General features: G+C 35.6%; 1 protein-coding gene across 1 annotated transcript in view; it reads right to left on the bottom strand.

Moving 5' to 3' along the window:
• LOC149802202 (uncharacterized) overlaps positions 1 to 18,680 on the bottom strand; it is a 104,336-nt gene that overhangs the window by 38,420 nt on the left and 47,236 nt on the right. The window contains exons 4-5 of the mRNA XM_089956906.1: positions 5,758 to 5,869; positions 882 to 1,090 (exon numbers count right to left, since the gene is read on the bottom strand). Of these exons, the coding sequence (XP_089813032.1) occupies positions 882 to 1,090; positions 5,758 to 5,869 (321 nt within the window). The remainder of the gene's footprint in view (positions 1 to 881; positions 1,091 to 5,757; positions 5,870 to 18,680) is intronic.

Below are 18,680 nucleotides of genomic sequence, written 5' to 3'. Positions count from 1 at the left end.
TCTGCTCTGTGGCAGTTTATAGTGATGTCTAGCACTGGGGCATCATGCCGCAGACATGTAGCACGATGTCCCACCCAGTCACATTATCCTGACACCGGGCCAACCAGTCCTAACACTAACCTCTTAATGCTGAGCGTCAAGCGAGGCAGCTATTAGTACCATTTTTGTAAGTCTTTGGTATGACTCAGCCGGGGATTGAACCCACAACCTCCCGCATCCGAGGTGGACGCTCTAACCACTAGACTACCAGAATGGTCCTAAGTAAATGGAACATTTCAGTGTAATAGTGTTCTCATGTTCAATTAAATGGAACATTTCAGTGTAATAGTGTTCTCATGTTCAATCAAATGGAACATTTCAGTGTAATAGTGTTCTCATGTTCAATAAATGGAACATTTCAGTGTAATAGTGTTCTCATGTTCAATTAAATGGAACATTTCAGTGTAATAGTGTTCTCAAATTCAATCAAATGGAACATTTCAGTGTAATAGTGTTCTCATGTTCAATCAAATGGAACATTTCAGTGTAATAGTGTTCTCATGTTCAATCAAATGGAACATTTCAGTGTAATAGTGTTCTCATGTTCAATCAAATGGAACATTTCAGTATAATGGTGTTCCCATGTCCCAAGTAAATGGAATATTTTAAGTGCAATATTGCTTGGCAAAAACAATAATAATTACAGGTAAACATGCTTTAATAGCATTAAATGTGTGTAACAATACAATTGATGCACCTGAAGTTGCACATCATTATCCAAAATGTACAAGTGAACTGACAATACCTGGCCCTTAACATTTCCTTATAACAAGTGATCTGTATCGATCAAAACTCAATGCACAACTAATACTTCAAATTAGTCTGAACTTGTTAAATTTTACCATGACTGATTCCACTGGTAGCCTCTGTTTCACTGGGTGCAATTGGAATACCATTCAAGGGAGGTAATGTTGTATAGCCATTGACAACCCCTTGTCCCTGTGTGTTCGGATCAGGCTTGATGAGAGGCAATGATAAATGTCTCCCTGTGCTAGACTTGTCCTTAAAATGACCAATCTGACTGGTTTTCAAGTCTATAATCACTGGTAGCCTGAAAAGCAAAATTTGTCTGCTTTTGAGAATTCTGATATTCATAATGGCTGTGAAAACAGAAAATGGTATTAAATTTGCACATACAGTTATGATCGTAGTATTTTTTAGCAATATAAATTGATAAAATATTGCAAAAGCTGAACAAATTATAACAAGCAAATTCCAGCAATTGATGTCTAACACTTTTCATTGAAAACTGAGCTGTGTAGTTTTGTACAGGAAAGAGCTAGTTGACAAAAGTGATAGAGTAAATAAGTAATGGGCTGGTTGACAATAGAGGACAAAGTAAATGAGTTATGGGCTAGTTGTCAACAGGGGATAGAGTAAATGATTTATGGGCTAGTTGACAACAGGGGATAGAGTAAATGAGTTATGGGCTAGTTGACAACAGGGGATAGAGTAAATGAGCTATGGGCTAGTTCGGACAATAGGGGATAGAGTAAATGAGTCATGGGCTAGTTGACAACAGAGGATAGAGTAAATGAGCTATGGGCTAGTTGACAATAGGGGATAGAGTAAATGAGTTACGGGCTAGTTGACAACAGAGGATAGAGTAAATGAGCTATGGGCTAGTTGACAATATGGGAGAGAATAAATGAGTCATGGTACATTTGTAATTAAGACACTACTTATGACCTAGAATACTATCAATAAAATGCAGGTGAGGTCTCATTAATATAAAACTTCATGCAAAATGTGAGACCAACATTCACAGACCTCACAAATTCCAACAGCCCAACACCTGGGACTCATCTAAATCTAGATTCGGCTTCTCCTGTATCATAAGGGTTGCCTATCAGCCTGTCCAAAAGAATGATTTGCCTAATTTGCCTTTTTAAAAAAACTTGAGCCCACCGAAGAAGTGCTGCAATTTAATTTTGAAGTTCTTGAAGACACTACTCAGATTATACTTTCCACTCTGCTAGGCCTCTTTGGTAAATTCCTCCCGATTATGAAAATTCTCTGATTAATTGTTCAAAAACTATAAACTTTACATGTACAAAAAATGAAGTATGTGATCTATGAATGGAAAATAATGCTATTTCTATTCTACATTTGTTATTGGTTACCTATAATTAACACTCACTTTATGTACAAAATGAATATTAATAAGCTGTCCCTTGCTAACGCTAACTCAGTAATGCAGCGCTAGTTAAATATATTTGGAAGTATCTATATGCCCGTTTAACAATTAAGCTAAGTGATTAACAACTTATAAAGGCCTTCAATAAAATGTTTCTGTCACCCACTAAACGAACTGAGACCATTACATTATATTTAAATACACTGATCTAATCGATATGGATTGTATGTTTTTTATAATTTGGACAAATCCAAAATACTATTGCATGAATTAATTATGAAATTGAAGCTCATGTTTTTACTGATTAATATTTATAAACTAATATCAATGCCTCACCAACTTTAATTTTCAATTTTGATAAAGAAACATCGAGATTTCTGCAGCATTCAGAAAATGAAATTACTCAAAGGCCCCCAAACACTTATTCATGATGAAATACAGACTGTACATTGACCTGAAGGCACACAGAACTGTAAGAGCAGAGTTGTGATACTATCCCACAATTATTAAGAATTTACCACCAAAGCATACAGAAATTGTGAAATTGCTGGAAACCTCATTGACTGGGAGCCCCTCTTCAGCAGAATGTTAATGAGGGTTCAATGACCATTATCACAAATACATGGGACTGACAATTTCATTTTTCTTGACGGGGGGGGGGCGGTTGTTAACATAATAGTATAAAAAGACCTTCTTGGGCAAGTAGAGTTTAAGTCAAAAGACTTGCCTTGGGCATGTGTCTGAAAAATTCTTTTATCACTGAAGTATTTGGACAATAGTCAACCAACCTGGAGAAAAAAAATTGCTTTTTGTGAAGTGTTTTGACAGATAAAACACACAAGTCAATATAGTAAAATATTTATTTCTTTTCGTATTAAGGTGCACAAATTTCAATGTTGTGTCAAAATAACAGCAAACAAATATAGCCATTTCAGGCACATGAAATTTGATTTAGGGCTAGGGGAATTTGAGTCATGGCATGTAATTTTTTTTAAAGGCACTTACCCATAGGCATGTGTCTAAAAATATTTTTCTTGAACACTGATTCAGCAGCTACAATACCACTAAACAATGACTTAGAAAGATGATTAGCAAATGTTACTGAAGTTACATCCATATTATGCTGCATGTACAATTTTCTTGAAATCCAATTCAGGAAAATACTATGTACAAACAAAAGTGGGTAGATCCAGTCAGGGTCCACAAACTTCACTAAATAACAATGAAAATTAAGCAATGAAAATAAACTATGCCAAGGTGTCATTAACATAAAGTTGCATAAAAAATTTGGATAATATCCAATAGGACTTAAGAAAATACATGTAGCTGCAAAGAAAAGAAAGTAGGTGAGTCTGACAATCAGGGGCCATAAGTCTGCTAAAATTATCATGCTGAATGCTAAACATGTAACAAAGCAATGCTTACAATCCAAGTCAGCCAAAATTTCATCAATCTCATGCTGCCTACTAATCCTGTGCAGAAACAAAAGCAGGTGAGTCTGACAATCAAGGGCTGTAACTCTACTGATGTAAAATGTTGACCAATAACGTCAGTCAGGATCTCATCTGAGTATCACACTGTATACCAAATTTGGATAAAATACAAAAGAGGTTTTTGTGCTAAAAAAATGGATCCAATAACAAGGGCAATAATTCCACTTAACAATGTAGGACACTGATAAACAATATCAGCAAATTTACCAAATTTGACTGAATTCCAGACATAAATAAAAAAAAAATTCAGAACTAGGTGAATATGTCCATCAATCAGATTCTATAACTCTGCTAAATCATGTTTGGTTTAGTTTGGTGTTTTATGGCACAGCAACACAAGTACTGAGGCAATTGGAGTAAAGGGCCCTGTCCAAGGGCAAATAACTGTAGCTGACCTCAGCTGATCTGATGAGCAGTTTACCCCACACCCTTTCAATCACAAGTCATGCCAGACTTGAAAGGGTGTGGAGTCAACTCCTAAATGATTATGTTGAATGTTGACAATTAAACTCAATCAGAGCCTCATTAGTATCTAGTCACGTATAAATTTGTCTATTACGCAGATATGACAGTGGGTCTGACATCCGAGGATTATATCTCCACTAAACGTTGGTGCAGAATCTTGACAACCGAACTGTCATCAAAAACATGCTGCATACCAAAATCAGCTGAAATCTAATGGTAATTAAAGGAATAAATGTTTAGAAACAAATGGGTGGGTCTGACAGTCAAGGATCATGGGATATTATATCATTATGCAGCTGCTAACAATATTCGGTTGAAATACAAAAATAATTAAGGGAGTTATTGTGCAGAAAACAAACTGGGTGAACCTGACAATCAAGGACTATGACACTGCTGAACAATGACACAGAGCACTAAAAATCAAAATTCAATAAATATCAAGATGAATTTTAGCTCAAGTGCAATGTTCTTAATGGATTTATTGTGCGCAAAAGAAATGGTTCTGACCATCAGAACATAACTCTGCAAATCAACAAGAGAGAGGCCTAAAAATCAACTCTGCCAAGGGCTCATCAATATCAAGTGGCACACCAACTCCGATTGAAATACAATATTAATTAGTGTGGAAATAAAGTGGGATGGATATAGGTGGAAGGATGAAGAAAATATAAGGATGAATGGAAAGGTTCATGTTAACAACACCCATTTTCTATGAAAAGTGGGGAACAAAACTTGATGAGACAAAAAATCCATTGAAATATGAAGAACATTAGGCAGTTTGTCCCTCACCAAATTTCTTTATTTAAAAAGCTTCCATGATACTGCATATGTGACTTTTAAAGAACAAAATTATAATTGGTATCAAACTGCAAATAAATACATGTGAAATTTACCAAAGAATATGAAATGATAAATGTCTGAACATATACAAAATAGAAAAATATTTTATAAGTGGTGATTCATTTATGTCTATGTTTTAGTAAAAATAAACTGATAGTCTGCCCATTTTATCACCGGCTCATCATCACTAGTCAATGGCCATCAATCCACATGAACCCTTTGCATGTTACAGTCAAAACAGTATTCTGAACAAGTGCTTTCTTCTGGATAAATGAGTCACTGCATGTAGCAAGCTAAATCAACTGGTAATTAATATAATTGTGATGATATCAACATTTCTTGCTTCAATAGAAAAACTTGTGTGAAAACCTTCAAAATTGGAGGAACTGGCATGCCCAATGTTTTGTTTTCTTCAGAAACAATTATTATTATTCCCATCTCTCTTATTTAGCAATATAAAAAACAATTTGATTGGATCAATTCTTTCAGCCGCAACCCATCATAAAGGTGTTAACAAATCTAGGGTAAAGATAAACATATAGACATGCAAATGGATGCCAGAGTGATCCCTATGATCATTAATCTGTCATCCCATTTTATAGGTATTTTTGCTATACAGCTAAAATATAAAAAAATTAAATCACAAAAATTACTATTTAATTAGAGAGAAACATTTTGAAAACTCTTAAGGTAATGGAAGTTGCAATTCTAATGGGTACAATTGAATATATATAAGTTATTGGCAATTCATCAATCAGTAAGCATCTGTGTTTGGATACTTACGGTTCTCTTGGTGCTCTATATGACAAGAAGCCATTTTGTATCCCAGTATCCACAGGAGGTGAGGTCGGCCTTGGACGTGGTGTCAGGAAGTAGTTTTCCTCACCAGTGAAAGCTGAAATAATATGAATTGGATTAATCAAGTATACCTGGTTTCTAAAACTGTTTTGACAATAATGTATAAACTCGCTTATAAGACAAGTCCAACTGCAAATAGCACAGATCCAGATCTGCTGGCACAGTATGCGCTGACAAATCTATATCTGTGAAGTTTGTTAGAAATTATAGTAGAACAAACAACATAGAACTTGATCTGCATGCACATTATGCTACGACAGATCAGGATTTTTGCTGTCTTAAGTTTGACTCAACATATAAGAAAGTATGTATGGTATCATGCTTAGTTCTTCCTCATAAATGCTTTTGTTAGTCATTTGTTATTTTAACAGCACTTTCAGGACCTTGTTTGGCAATATCATGGTGAAGTAATGGCAGTAATGGGAGTTAACTGCCCTTCCCAACAACAGAACAAGGCAACTGACCATGAATGCAGGTTGGCCTGAGCAGGTATGACACCTGTGACCTTTGGATATTATTGAATCTGAATTTCCTACAGTAAAACCCAAAATACAGTACACACATAACCTAGTGACCATTTTTCAATTTTGCCTTTGTAGTATCCATGAAAGTACACTGTACTAAAGAATGAAAACTGCTGTATTTACAGGTGGAGTGAGGCCTGAGCTTTTGGGTAATAGACATTATGATTAATTACCCACAGACTTTAATGAATAAAAGCAATGACAGTATGATGCTTACATGGTCAGAGTTCAGCACTCCCTCACTACAATACCCTTCATTATAACATAGTTCCTGTTAAGGGTATGGTCATGGATATGATTTCATTAAGTAGTTGTTGTTGTTGTTGTTGTTTTTGTTGTTGTTGTGGCTTTAATGCCATTCACAGCCAGAATAGGCTATACATAGCAGCCAGTATAACTGCTGGAGGAAGAACCAGGGAAAACCCTGGTAAGAGCCACCTACCCACAGGAAGCTACTAGCAAGTTTTATAACATATCAACATTGGCCAAGTCTTGACTCAAATCCATGCGGACAGAGCTGAGATAGTCAGTGATTGGTAAAGGCAAGCACTGTAGATCACTTGGCCACTTGAAACCCCTCATTAAGTGGTAGAATTATATGCATAATGTATATCTTTATAAGGAGGTCCCACTATAAGGCAGTATACTTCATGGCTCCCAAGGACAATGTTATAATGAGGGAGTACTGCATTATATATGGTAGTCATATTTAAAAAAACTTTAACACAAAATCTTCATTTTGGTTATGATTAGGCCACTGCCATGCTGCCATTGTATTTGTCCCTGCTAATGATAAAGATGGTTTCTTTTTTCTTTTCAGTCAAAGAGATGTTGTTGTTGCTGTTGTAGGGTTTAACGCCATTTTTCAGCACACGATAGGCTATACATGGCGGCCAGTATTAATGGTGGCGGAAGAACCCAGGAAAACCCGGAAAGAACCACTGGCCCACGAGAAGCTACTGGCAAGCTTTCTCACATACACACATTAATTTGTCTGAATCCGAGACTTAAAACCCACACAGACAGAGGTGAGATAGCAGTGATCCATAACGGAGAGCACTTTAGACCACTCAGCCACTCAGGGCCCCCTCAGTCAAAGAGATAGAAACAAAGCTCTTACTGGACAAAGGAGTCTGCCCTGATCATCCTAGTCTGAGTTATGCATTTGGCAACCTTACTAGAAAACCGATCCTGGTGGAAAGATTGTTTAATGTGAGACAGGCGTATGGGTGAAGAATCCAGTAGTTATTGCATAAGAGGGACAATATGTGCTGTGACAGCAGATCCCTCTTCGGTGGTATTTTCCTGGAATAATCAACCAACATGTTGAGGAGATCACTGAACCAGAATTGCTGGGGCCACACTAGAGCTTGATATCAGGATGAGCTGTAACTTCTTCAAGGCCCAGACTCTGTTAAGAACCTGAGGGATTATTCTGAAAGGTGGGCTAGCATAGACCTGTAGTCAATCCCACCTTTGCCTAAAGGTATTAACAGACCATCCCCTTTGGTCAAGCACTGATGAGTCATAATGAAGGAGCTTATTGTTCAACTTCATTGTGAACAAGTTTACTACTGGCTTTCTCCACAGATGAAAGTGTCTCTGCTACCATACCATAAGAACTGCTCATCCCACTTTTGACAGGCTGTCTACCAAAACACTTCTCTCCCTGGGAATATGGTAGACTCTTAGACTAACCTCTTCCTAAGCTGTTTAATGGTGGAGGTTCCAGACTTTCAAGCATGCATGCCCCCTTAACTTCCGAGCTCTGCTACAAATGACGTGTTGTCAGTAGAGACCATGATGTAGTAATGTCATAAGTGGTTGATGTTCCCCTGAAGTGGAAAAGAACAGCTTACATCTCTAGATTGTTGATATAATGGGGAGATTCTTCCCAAGACCACATGCAGAGGTGAGCACAATAGCCTGAATATGAAGCATCCATCTAAAGGAATGGGTAAAGTTCTAGCACATGAATCAGAACTCCTGACAAAAACCTGTCTGGATATTTGGCAGCCACTCAACAAACAACATCCCCTTCATACGAAAATAGGACTTGTTCTTTCCTTACATGGGGAAGCAGTTCTCACTACTGGATGATGTGACTTCACTCCACTGGAAAGTGCCAAAAATCTCTCCCTCAAACCTCCTTCCAGATATCAGTAGTGCTACCCTTATGGGGGGGGGGACTTCCATACCCAAGAAAGAGCTACATATCCATCCCTTATCCGAACTGGCAACATCTCTAAATCACAGAAGTGCCCCAGATATGTTCTGGAAATAAACAGAGCTTTCCATCAATGAAGAGTAAAAAGTGGATCCTTTCTTCCTGGCCTGATAGGCACAACAACTTTCCACCAAGTCACATAAGGCAACAAAAAAGTCAAGCATCTTTTGTACACGCCGTATCCAAAGCATCTTTTCTATGACCAATTTATCCACACGTTAAGGCATTTTAAAGCTGAAAGAAAATACAAGAAAAGGACCCCCAAAACAATTAACTGGAACAAGAATTGGATGGGTAATAACCTCCTATCAGTCAATACCAGAAATAGAAACAAAGCAGCGCTGCTTCGCTTGTGCAGTACTCAACATCCTCAAATTAAACAAAAAGGGGCACAAATAATTATACTTATTAAAGGTCTCCAGAGAAATCAAATACAAAAAAGGATACGACTGACACTAGATGCCAAATATGATTGACAGTTAAGATGACAAAAGACAACTTATATGATGAAAACACTGAGGGCCCAAAACACATCTGAGAATTGTTGGAAGCTCAAAGAAAAAGAATATATTCCAAATGATGGAAGTTGACTGATGCATCAGACCGTTATCATGATTTTATTCGAGACCACCAATTATAAATCGGAAGAGGGGAGAATCTCCTTGGATTGGGATTAACCTCAAGAAAAACTGCAATGCAATAATTACAGGAAATGTAATATGTACCGGTATTGCTATTAAAAATGACAAATATATCTCATTCAAACAAAGCAAGCATGGTGTTTTACTTACAAGAAAATATTTTTCATGGAAAGAGTTCAGAAACTGACAGTAAATAATGTCAAAAGATTATGAATTGAATTCTTGTCTTTGCTCCTCTTAAAGATTGTGTAATCTTGCAAAGAATTTTTCCCTGATTTTCATAAAGGAACCCCACAATGCTGCTGCATATGGGCTATAATTCAGTAAAATTCTTCATCTGTGTTGGCTCATAAATATGTGTGCTCAGATCTTCACAGAGGCAACTCCAACTTTACAATGCACAACTTTGTGAGTACTATATGTTAACTTGATTTATTTTAAGAGTCTCTAATGAATTTATTAATGTTAATTGACTTTTTAAGGTATAAAACCTCCTAATATTCAAATATATTAGACAAATATTTGTGTAGGACAATGGAAATCATAATTGTTGTGTATCAAATAAAGTTACAAACACTCCATTCCACCCCAACTGTAAACCAATATTTCAGTCTGGTCCTCACAATCTTGTTTTCTTGCTAATATCAAAGTTGATGTTTATTGACCCCATCACTTTCAAGAATCAAGGGAGCAGTGTACATGGAAAAAAGGATTGACACATCAGCTAGCAGTTAAACATAATTTCCTTTTTCATGTCTTTTCCATGTTCCATTTTTAACAGAATATATCTTCTGGTATCTATAATTAGTGGAGCAATTCCTTCTTCCATAAATATACTATTCAAAAGGACACCAGTCTTTTATTCAGCAAATTTCTAAAAGCAATTTTACATTATATCCACATGCCCTAGTTCCTTGTTGTAATGACCCTTGTTATTACAGCACCCCTCACTATAAGGCCCTTCATTATAATGATTTCTGTTATAAGGCGGGTCTGGTCATGGATCTCATTTCATTAAATGGTAGTAAAATTATCATGCATTTCTTTATAAGGTAGTCTCACTATAATCTAGTCTCGCTATAAGGCAGTCTCACTATAAGTTAGTATCACTATAAGGCAGTTTCACTATAAGGCAGTCTCACTATAAGGCAGTCTCACTAAAAGGTAGTCTCACTATAAGGTAGTCTCACTATAAGGTAGTCTCACTATAAGGCATTCTCACTATAAGGTAGTCTCACTATTAGGCAGTCTCATTATAAGGTAGTCTCATTATAAGATAGTCTCACTATAAGATAGTCTCACTATAAGACAGTATAATCTATGTCTACCAAGGACAGCATTAAAATGAGGGAAAATTGTATATCCTTGTCATTGGAATTAAAATTCTACATGAAATAAAGTTTCGTGTTCCAATTCAATCCTATTTAATGCCACGTGTGCGGACAAAGCCCCTGGAAAAGTGTATAACAGTGGGGACCTTTGATCATGGCCAAAGACCACCAAACATTTGCATCCAACACTAATTTTAAAATAAAACAATCACAGTCCTTGAAGACACATCCTTGTACAATAAGTACCCAACAACAAACAATTCAGTTCCAAATCTATCACAGCAAAATGTGTCAGTAGATCAGGGTCTATTTTCTTGGGTTGAATTAATGAACAACAAACACTTGGATCTGCTGACTAATTATGGAAAGGCAGATCTGACTGTACCATGTCTGCACTTGCTATCCTTGAAAAAACACATTCAACATTTTGCTACACTGAATCTTCTGTTCCATAATCCAACAATAACAATGATTTCACGTTTTTGTAACTTTTATATTTAATGCAGATTAATAAGAATAAACTGTACTTAGTCATTCGAAGCTGTGAAAATACAGTTCTAATTCCCTATTACTATGGTAACCATTTCTGCAGTAAAACTGCAGCCTTTAGGGTATATTCTAGGATTTGCAACTGTGGAATTTATGCTAATTTTCAACAAATCCTTAAAAGAAGGACAAATTTCCCTGTATATTCTCAGTTCTAGAACAGACTCCTGGGCCTTATATAAAGCAACTGGCTTTGTGAAGGGATAAAATAGTTCAAGTATGTTATTTTGTGTGAGGCATCGTGACCTTATAAAAGAAGTGACTTTGCTAGAGAGAGGCTCCTGAAGAGGGTAGCCACTGTACATCATACAGTATAATGTTCAACAAGACCTGTACAAGAACCACCTTTGGGACTAGAATAAATACTGTTGTACAGAAGTTGTTGTTTGGAGGTTAATTGTACACAGAGTGTACTATTCTGGTCTTGAAAAATGTGGTTCTCTTACAATGGTTATCATCAGGAAAATTGACTATTACAAAGTTTTCCTTTGATAAGTTCCAAGAACATGCCTTCTTATTTTTTATTTTATAAGTTTAAGGATGTTTAAGCCAATTGTGGAAAATTTATGGTTCTGAAATTATGCCTCTACATGCACAAGTGTCTTTTGAAAAAAAATGAAGGAGAAAATATGGCAAAATTATCACTGAACAAATAAGCTAAAAAATTTTGTTACCCATGTGGATTAGGTTCAAAAGTATCATTATTTAAACTGAAGTGCATAAATGGCATACAGAGTGCATGTCAGCAAGTGTAATGCGTGTGTTTAGAACCAGCACTCACCAGCATGTACCCATAAAGCCTGATAAATGTGATCTCATGATAAATGAGGAAAGAATATTTATGTTAAGACCACCAGATCTGGCTCATCCCACCATATCTTTTACTGACCTATACGACCATTATAACAGTATTAAGGTAGCACTGGAATTGGCAAACAAAACTAATACCAAAATCAAGGTTAGATATTGCAAAGTCATAATCATTATCATAATATTCACAAGAATAATCAATCTCTGAAATTGACTGTTTGAAATGGGTGTGTGTGGTTCTTCCCTGTATATTAACCCTTTTAGTCCTGGAGATATTATTTCAGATATAGCATTTATTGTTGAGAAAAATACAGTAAAATCTCTAAAGTGATATCCCTTGGGGCCAAATTTAGGTTTTTGTTTTGAAGTGTTTACAGTTTACTTTCACCGTAGATGGAGATCATCATGTGACCTCTCACATACAGACTAATTTTTATATTGTTACACATTAATAACCAGCCAATCTTTAAACTAGATATCTAAGATACATGTACATGTAATTCAAATTTAACTGCATCTGTTATGTGTTTCATTTTAATCTTCCAATATGATAAAATGTCCTCAACAGTTTAATGATGACCTAGTGTAAAACGTTAAACCAAGGCCATTTTGGAGAAACTAGTTTGGGGAGTTTTGCCCAGATGCCAAGAAAATATTCTCAGATTTTCTGCCACCTTTTTTTTCTTCACTACTAAAAAATTAGTTCTCATTTCAGCAAGAATTTTCATGGGATCATTGATCATTTGTGTGCCAAGATCACCCTCTCTGTTTCGTCCATGGATGTCCCAAGTGTTTATTACATCCACGCAGTAGGAATGTTATCCAGTGCCTACTATGTGTAATAACTAAGTTTCATGATCCTAAAGTGTCAAACTGTATTAACAAGAGCAACAATTGGCTTCACCTTGAAGTCAATTACTTCTCTGATTTGTAAAGGCTGTCGACTGTTTTCTTAAAAAGATTTCTTCTGTAGTATTTTGATGAATTGGTGGTGTTAAAAATCTCCAAGAAAAGGGGTGTCAATAAAATGCATGACTCTTTCAAATGAAACAAATTATCATTTTTAAATCGAAATGCTCAAACCTTTCATTCATTAAAATAAAATGGCTATACAGCACTCCCTCACTATAAGAACCCTCATGATAATACTTCATTTTATAAGGCAGATATAGTCATAGACATCATATTCTTATGTACCGGTAGTAGTGTTATTATATGTACCATATATACTTGCTTATAACTCAAGTTAAACAACAAATATCCTGATCTGCTGTAGCATAATGCACCTGCAGATCAGGGTCTATGCTGCTTGTTCTACTGATTACTCCTAAGAAATTGCCCAGACACAGATCTGCCAGCTCAGTGTCTTTCCAGTCTGCAGTAGGTCTCATCTTATAAGTGAGTATACATAGTAATAATGTATACTCATTGAGATGACCTCACTATAAGGCAGTATACTATATTGCTTCCACTGCTTGTGTTATAATGAGGGTATACTGTACTGAACATTTTCTTGGCCTATCACTTGTGTTTCACAAGGCAACTGAGAAAATGAGGGCATTTTTGATGTTTGGTATCAGCTAAATTGTTGACCAATATGCCAATATCATATTCATGAAAATTTACAGGTTTAGTCTGTTCCATTATTTATTTTGAAAGGCCAATAGAGATACTGGGCACCTTAAGGATCTAATTTCCAAAGTGTTTTATCAAATATGTCATTCTGAGCTAGTATAGTGAAATGTAATAGCTTTTCATGGTACACCTGAAAATTGTTTGCTTTTCTAAGTCATCTCCGTAATTCTAGTAATTTATCACCCATTGGGTGGCCTAAAACTCACCTTAGGGTTAGAACAAACTACTGAATGACCCGCAGAATTCACAGGACTTATATATCATAATACATGGCACTGGTTAAAAGGGGAATGCATACGTGTTATAGCATTAAATGTACAAGTTGCTAGACTGTATTTAGCTCAGACACGTGCAACTTCCTCCAGGGTGCAGGATGGACAAGCAATTTTTAATGTCAAGCCCTATGCTGTAAATAAGTGTATTAAACAAGGCTGTGGGCCTATGGTTGCACATGTCTGACTTATTCCTAACATGAGATAAATGAGCCAGTGAAATTACAAATGACTAATGTGTTTAAAAAATTGATATGTGTAAGTACTAATGCATATGGTGACCACCCATTCACTGGTCTGTGCTTTGTCCCTGGTTCTCCAAATTCCAACAACTAAGAACCATCTGAGACAGACACCTGATTTAAGGATAGTGGAGGCTTTAATTAAAGACTCCCACAATATATCACCCTTCATTATATCAAGTTTCCTGTTGTGTTGCAGGTTTTGTCATTTTTTATATATAAAAACTTGATAATTGTACATAACTAAGAGTTCAAACAATACAAAATCACAAAAAATGCAATAGCTGATGTGCATTTTCTTGTGCTTTTCTTAGCTAAATATTTAACTGCAAGGTCATTATACCGAAAAGTACAGGTGAAAAAGTACACTGTTATTAAGTGTCGATACAATAATAGCCAAAAAGTAATTAAACATTCATAAAATTTTCACAGGTTGAAGATCATAGACTCCCCACATAAAATGCACAAAAACATGGAAATGTTGGTGTGCGAATTTGTTCAGGATAATACAATTGTTGAAATCACACTGGCTTTCTGCAACAGAGAGTCTCTTATATAGCAGGTTGTAAATCACTTAAGGTGTGCATGGGCCTTGTACACTTTTCATTTATTTCATCCTTTTATTTCACTGATCTGTTAATATAATAATGAATCATTATTTAACATGAGACAGAAGTTGGAACAACATCATTTAATGAATAGTTTATGTCAAATCTCTGTCCAGTCTCTCTATCCAGTCTATGTCCAGTCTCTCTGTCAAGTCTCTGTCCAGTCTGTCTGGTGTCTCTGTCCAGTCTCTGTCTGATCTCTCTGTCCAAACTATATGCCCAAGCTATATGTCCAGTCTCTCTGTCAAGTCTCTATGTCCAGTCTCTCTGTCCAATATCTGTCCAGTCCGTCTGTCCAGTCTCTTTGTCCACACTGTGTAAATTCTCTATGTCCAGTCTCTCTGTCAAGTTTATAAGTCCAGTCTCTCTGTCCAATCTCTCTGTCAAGTCTCTGTCCAATATCTGTCCAGTCTCTTTGTCCAGACTGTAAATTCTCTATGTCCAGTCTCTCTGTCCAGTCTCTGCCCAATCTCTGTCCAATCTCTCTGTCAAGTCTCTCTGTCCAATCTCTCCTAGAAGTTCAAGAGCTTCAAAAGACCAGGGCATAAATTGATGTAATATCCATGAATTTGTCATGTTGTAATGATCACATTGGTCTGAGTGGTACAGTAAACATTGATTCTACAAAAATGAAATCCTTTGCTTATACAGTATTGGTCATTTAAATAAACAACAGTTATAAAGAAATGTGCACCCTCCACTCACCCACCCTGCAAAAAAACCCTCAAATAAATGGCAACACACATAACAGACCTTTAACATTTTGACACATAACCAATCTTTATTATTTATGTATAGATTTAAATATCAAGGTCACTATCATTAACAAAATACTACCATTGTGACACCTAACCTTTCTTTAAAATTCCTAAGTGTAATTTTCTTTATACTTGAATCAAGTATGTGTATTTAGGAACTGGGCTAAATTTGTCATGGCAAATAATGAAAAATGAGATCACACATATCAACAATACATGTCAATACAAGTCCTTTATTTAGAGCTTACTGGGTTATTTGACCATATGTTAATTTTAAATATGTAAACATTCTGACAAGCAATTCTATCTATTAGCAATTCTATCTATTAGCAATTCTATCTATTAGCAATTCTATCCATTAGCAATTCTATCTATTAGCAATTCTATTATTCTGACTTTTACTAGGCTTTAATTTACTGATACATATACACTAGTCTGCAAAGAACTGCAACTCTGACCACATAATAACCTACTGACCATTAAATAACCTACAGAATAACCTACTGACCATTAAATAACCTACATAATAACCTACTGACCATTAAATAACCTACTGACCATTAAATAACCTACATAATAACCTACTGACCATTAAATAACCTACTGGCCATTAAATAACCTACAGAATAACCTACTGGCCATTAAATAACCTACATAATAACCTACTGACCATTAAATAACCTACTGGCCATTAAATAACCTACATAATAACCTACTGACCATTAAATAACCTACTGACCATTAAATAACCTACAGAATAACCTACTGACCATTAAATAACCTACATAATAACCTACTGACCATTAAATAACCTACTGGCCATTAAATAACCTACAGAATAACCTACTGACCATTAAATAACCTTCTGACCATTAAACAAGTTTCTTTTTTACTTCTTCATCCATTGAATTTTTATAATTACGCTTCTGATAAAACTCCTCTTGGTAATAATTGTGCTTCTGATAAAATCCTCTGGGTAATAATTACCCTTCTGATAAAATCCTCTGGGTAATAATTAAGCTTCTGATAAAATCCTCTGGGTAATAATTACACTTCTGATAAAATCCTCTGGGTAATAATTACCCTTCTGATAAAATCCTCGGGGTAATAATTACACTTCTGATAAAATCCTCTGGGTAATAATTACACTTCTGATAAAAGCCTCTGGGTAATAATTATACTTCTGATAAAAACCTCTGGGTAATAACTGTGCTTCTGATAACATCCTCTGGGTAATAATTAAGCTTCTGATAAAATCCTCTGGGTAATAATTAAGCTTCTGATAAAATCCTCTGGGTAATAATTAAGCTTCTGATAAAATCCTCTTGGTAATAATTACACTTCTGATAAAATCCTCTGGGTAATAATTACACTTCTGATAAAAGCCTCTGGGTAATAATTACACTTCTGATAAAATCCTCTGGGTAATAATTACACTTCTGATAAAAGCCTCTGGATTGTTATGACACTCTCCATCTGATCATCCCTCATTCAATCAATTTGACTGTTACTACTAAGTACTTCACCCTAAATCACTAGCTGTAAATTTACCAAACTTTGGTTACTTTTCATAAGTTAAGACAGTTACAAGAAGGATATTCCTTACACTTTCTCACCAATGGTCTCTGGTGAAGGCTCAAAGGGTCCACTCCCTAATGTATCAAAATTTCAAAAACAGTCACATTTTTCAAATTTTCATACCTTTATACCTGAGGATAAAGCAGAAACAATTATGCCATAAAAAGTCTGTGACTTAGTCCAGCAGGGTTATAATCCATATCAGACTAAGAGAGTAAACTGGTCCCCACCCCCATCATTTTTTTGGGTCTAAAATAATGACAGGCATGAGCTAGACCTTTCATAAATTAAAATCATGAGATATTAAGATACTGCACTGAAATGTCTTTCAAAATACCCAAGACCTCCATACTGAACTTGTTCTCTTCCCATAGCATAGAGGTTTCAACACTGCAGAAGTGAAGCTGTAAACCAGTCTTCCACCATTTTGTTAGTAATGAACCTACTTGCAGTTATATTACAGATGGGCCGGGGACTAGATTTTAAGTAATACCATTTCAAATTAGAAAATATGTTAAAAGCATGGAGATTTGCAATGGCAAGTCATTGAAGTGGTTATAGATAGACCTTAATTTAAAAAAGTACATGGTTACTTTTGTTAATCCAATTTCTATTGATTTCTGCTGCATCGGCATTATGCTCTAATGGAAATGATTCATGACAAATTGTTTAAATCATATATGTTTATCAAACAGTAAAGTTAGTCAAATAATTTTAAATGGCACAATCACAGTCAGAAAAGAAGACACTAGACTGTAACTGGGATGTCTGCAGTCTAAATGGCACTTAACATTAACTGGGATGTTTGCAGTAAAATCAAAGTACTTGATGGTAACTGGGATGTGTGTGATCATGAAGACATAGGAAGCTCCAATTTGAAAGCAACATATATGCCAACTATAGATTCTGTAAAACACAATTTATACCATTACATTTAGTATATGGTGATTTGCATTCCATTTTGAAGTGTAATCATTATAACCCCACCAAAATCTTGTTAACAGCCAATTCTTGTTATGGTTCTCAAAAAGCAAGAAAGAAAAAAATTAAATTACATCATTGTTTCTAAGCTCACATTGGCTTCCAAGGTAAGCTTGAAAAGCAATAAGCAATCTGTGGAAAACGAAAATATTTATTAAAAAACAGACCTAAATTTGAATTCACTATGAGGTCAGTAATAAAATGAGTCTCTATGGGGGTGCATTTTCAATACTATCTAGACTGTATGGGAGTGCAACAGCACTTCTACAGTTTATGGGGGTGCATGAGCACTTCTATCTAAAGCATTGGAGTGCAACACTGCTTTTATCTAGAGTCTATGTGATTGCATCAACACTTTTATCTGGAGTCTATGTGATTACATCAACATTTATATCTAGAGTCTATGTGATTGCATCAACACTTATATCTAGAGTCTATGGTAGTGCATCAATGCTTCTAGAGTCTATATGATTGTATCAAAACTTTTATCTAGAGTCTATGTGATTGCATCAACACTTATATCTAGAGTATGTGACTGCATCAACACCTTTATCTAGAGTCAATGAAGTGCATCAACATTTATATCTGAGTCTATGGGAGTGCATCATCAACTCTAGAGCCTATGGAAATGCATCAACATTTATATCTAGAGTCTATGTGATTGCATCAACACTTTTATCTTGAGTCTATGGGAG

Source organism: Sinohyriopsis cumingii, chromosome 4 (assembly GCF_028554795.1).
Source record: "Sinohyriopsis cumingii isolate HCF-2022 chromosome 4, ASM2855479v2, whole genome shotgun sequence".
NCBI lineage: Eukaryota > Metazoa > Mollusca > Bivalvia > Unionida > Unionidae > Sinohyriopsis > Sinohyriopsis cumingii.
This window is presented reverse-complemented; position numbering and strand designations above follow the sequence as displayed.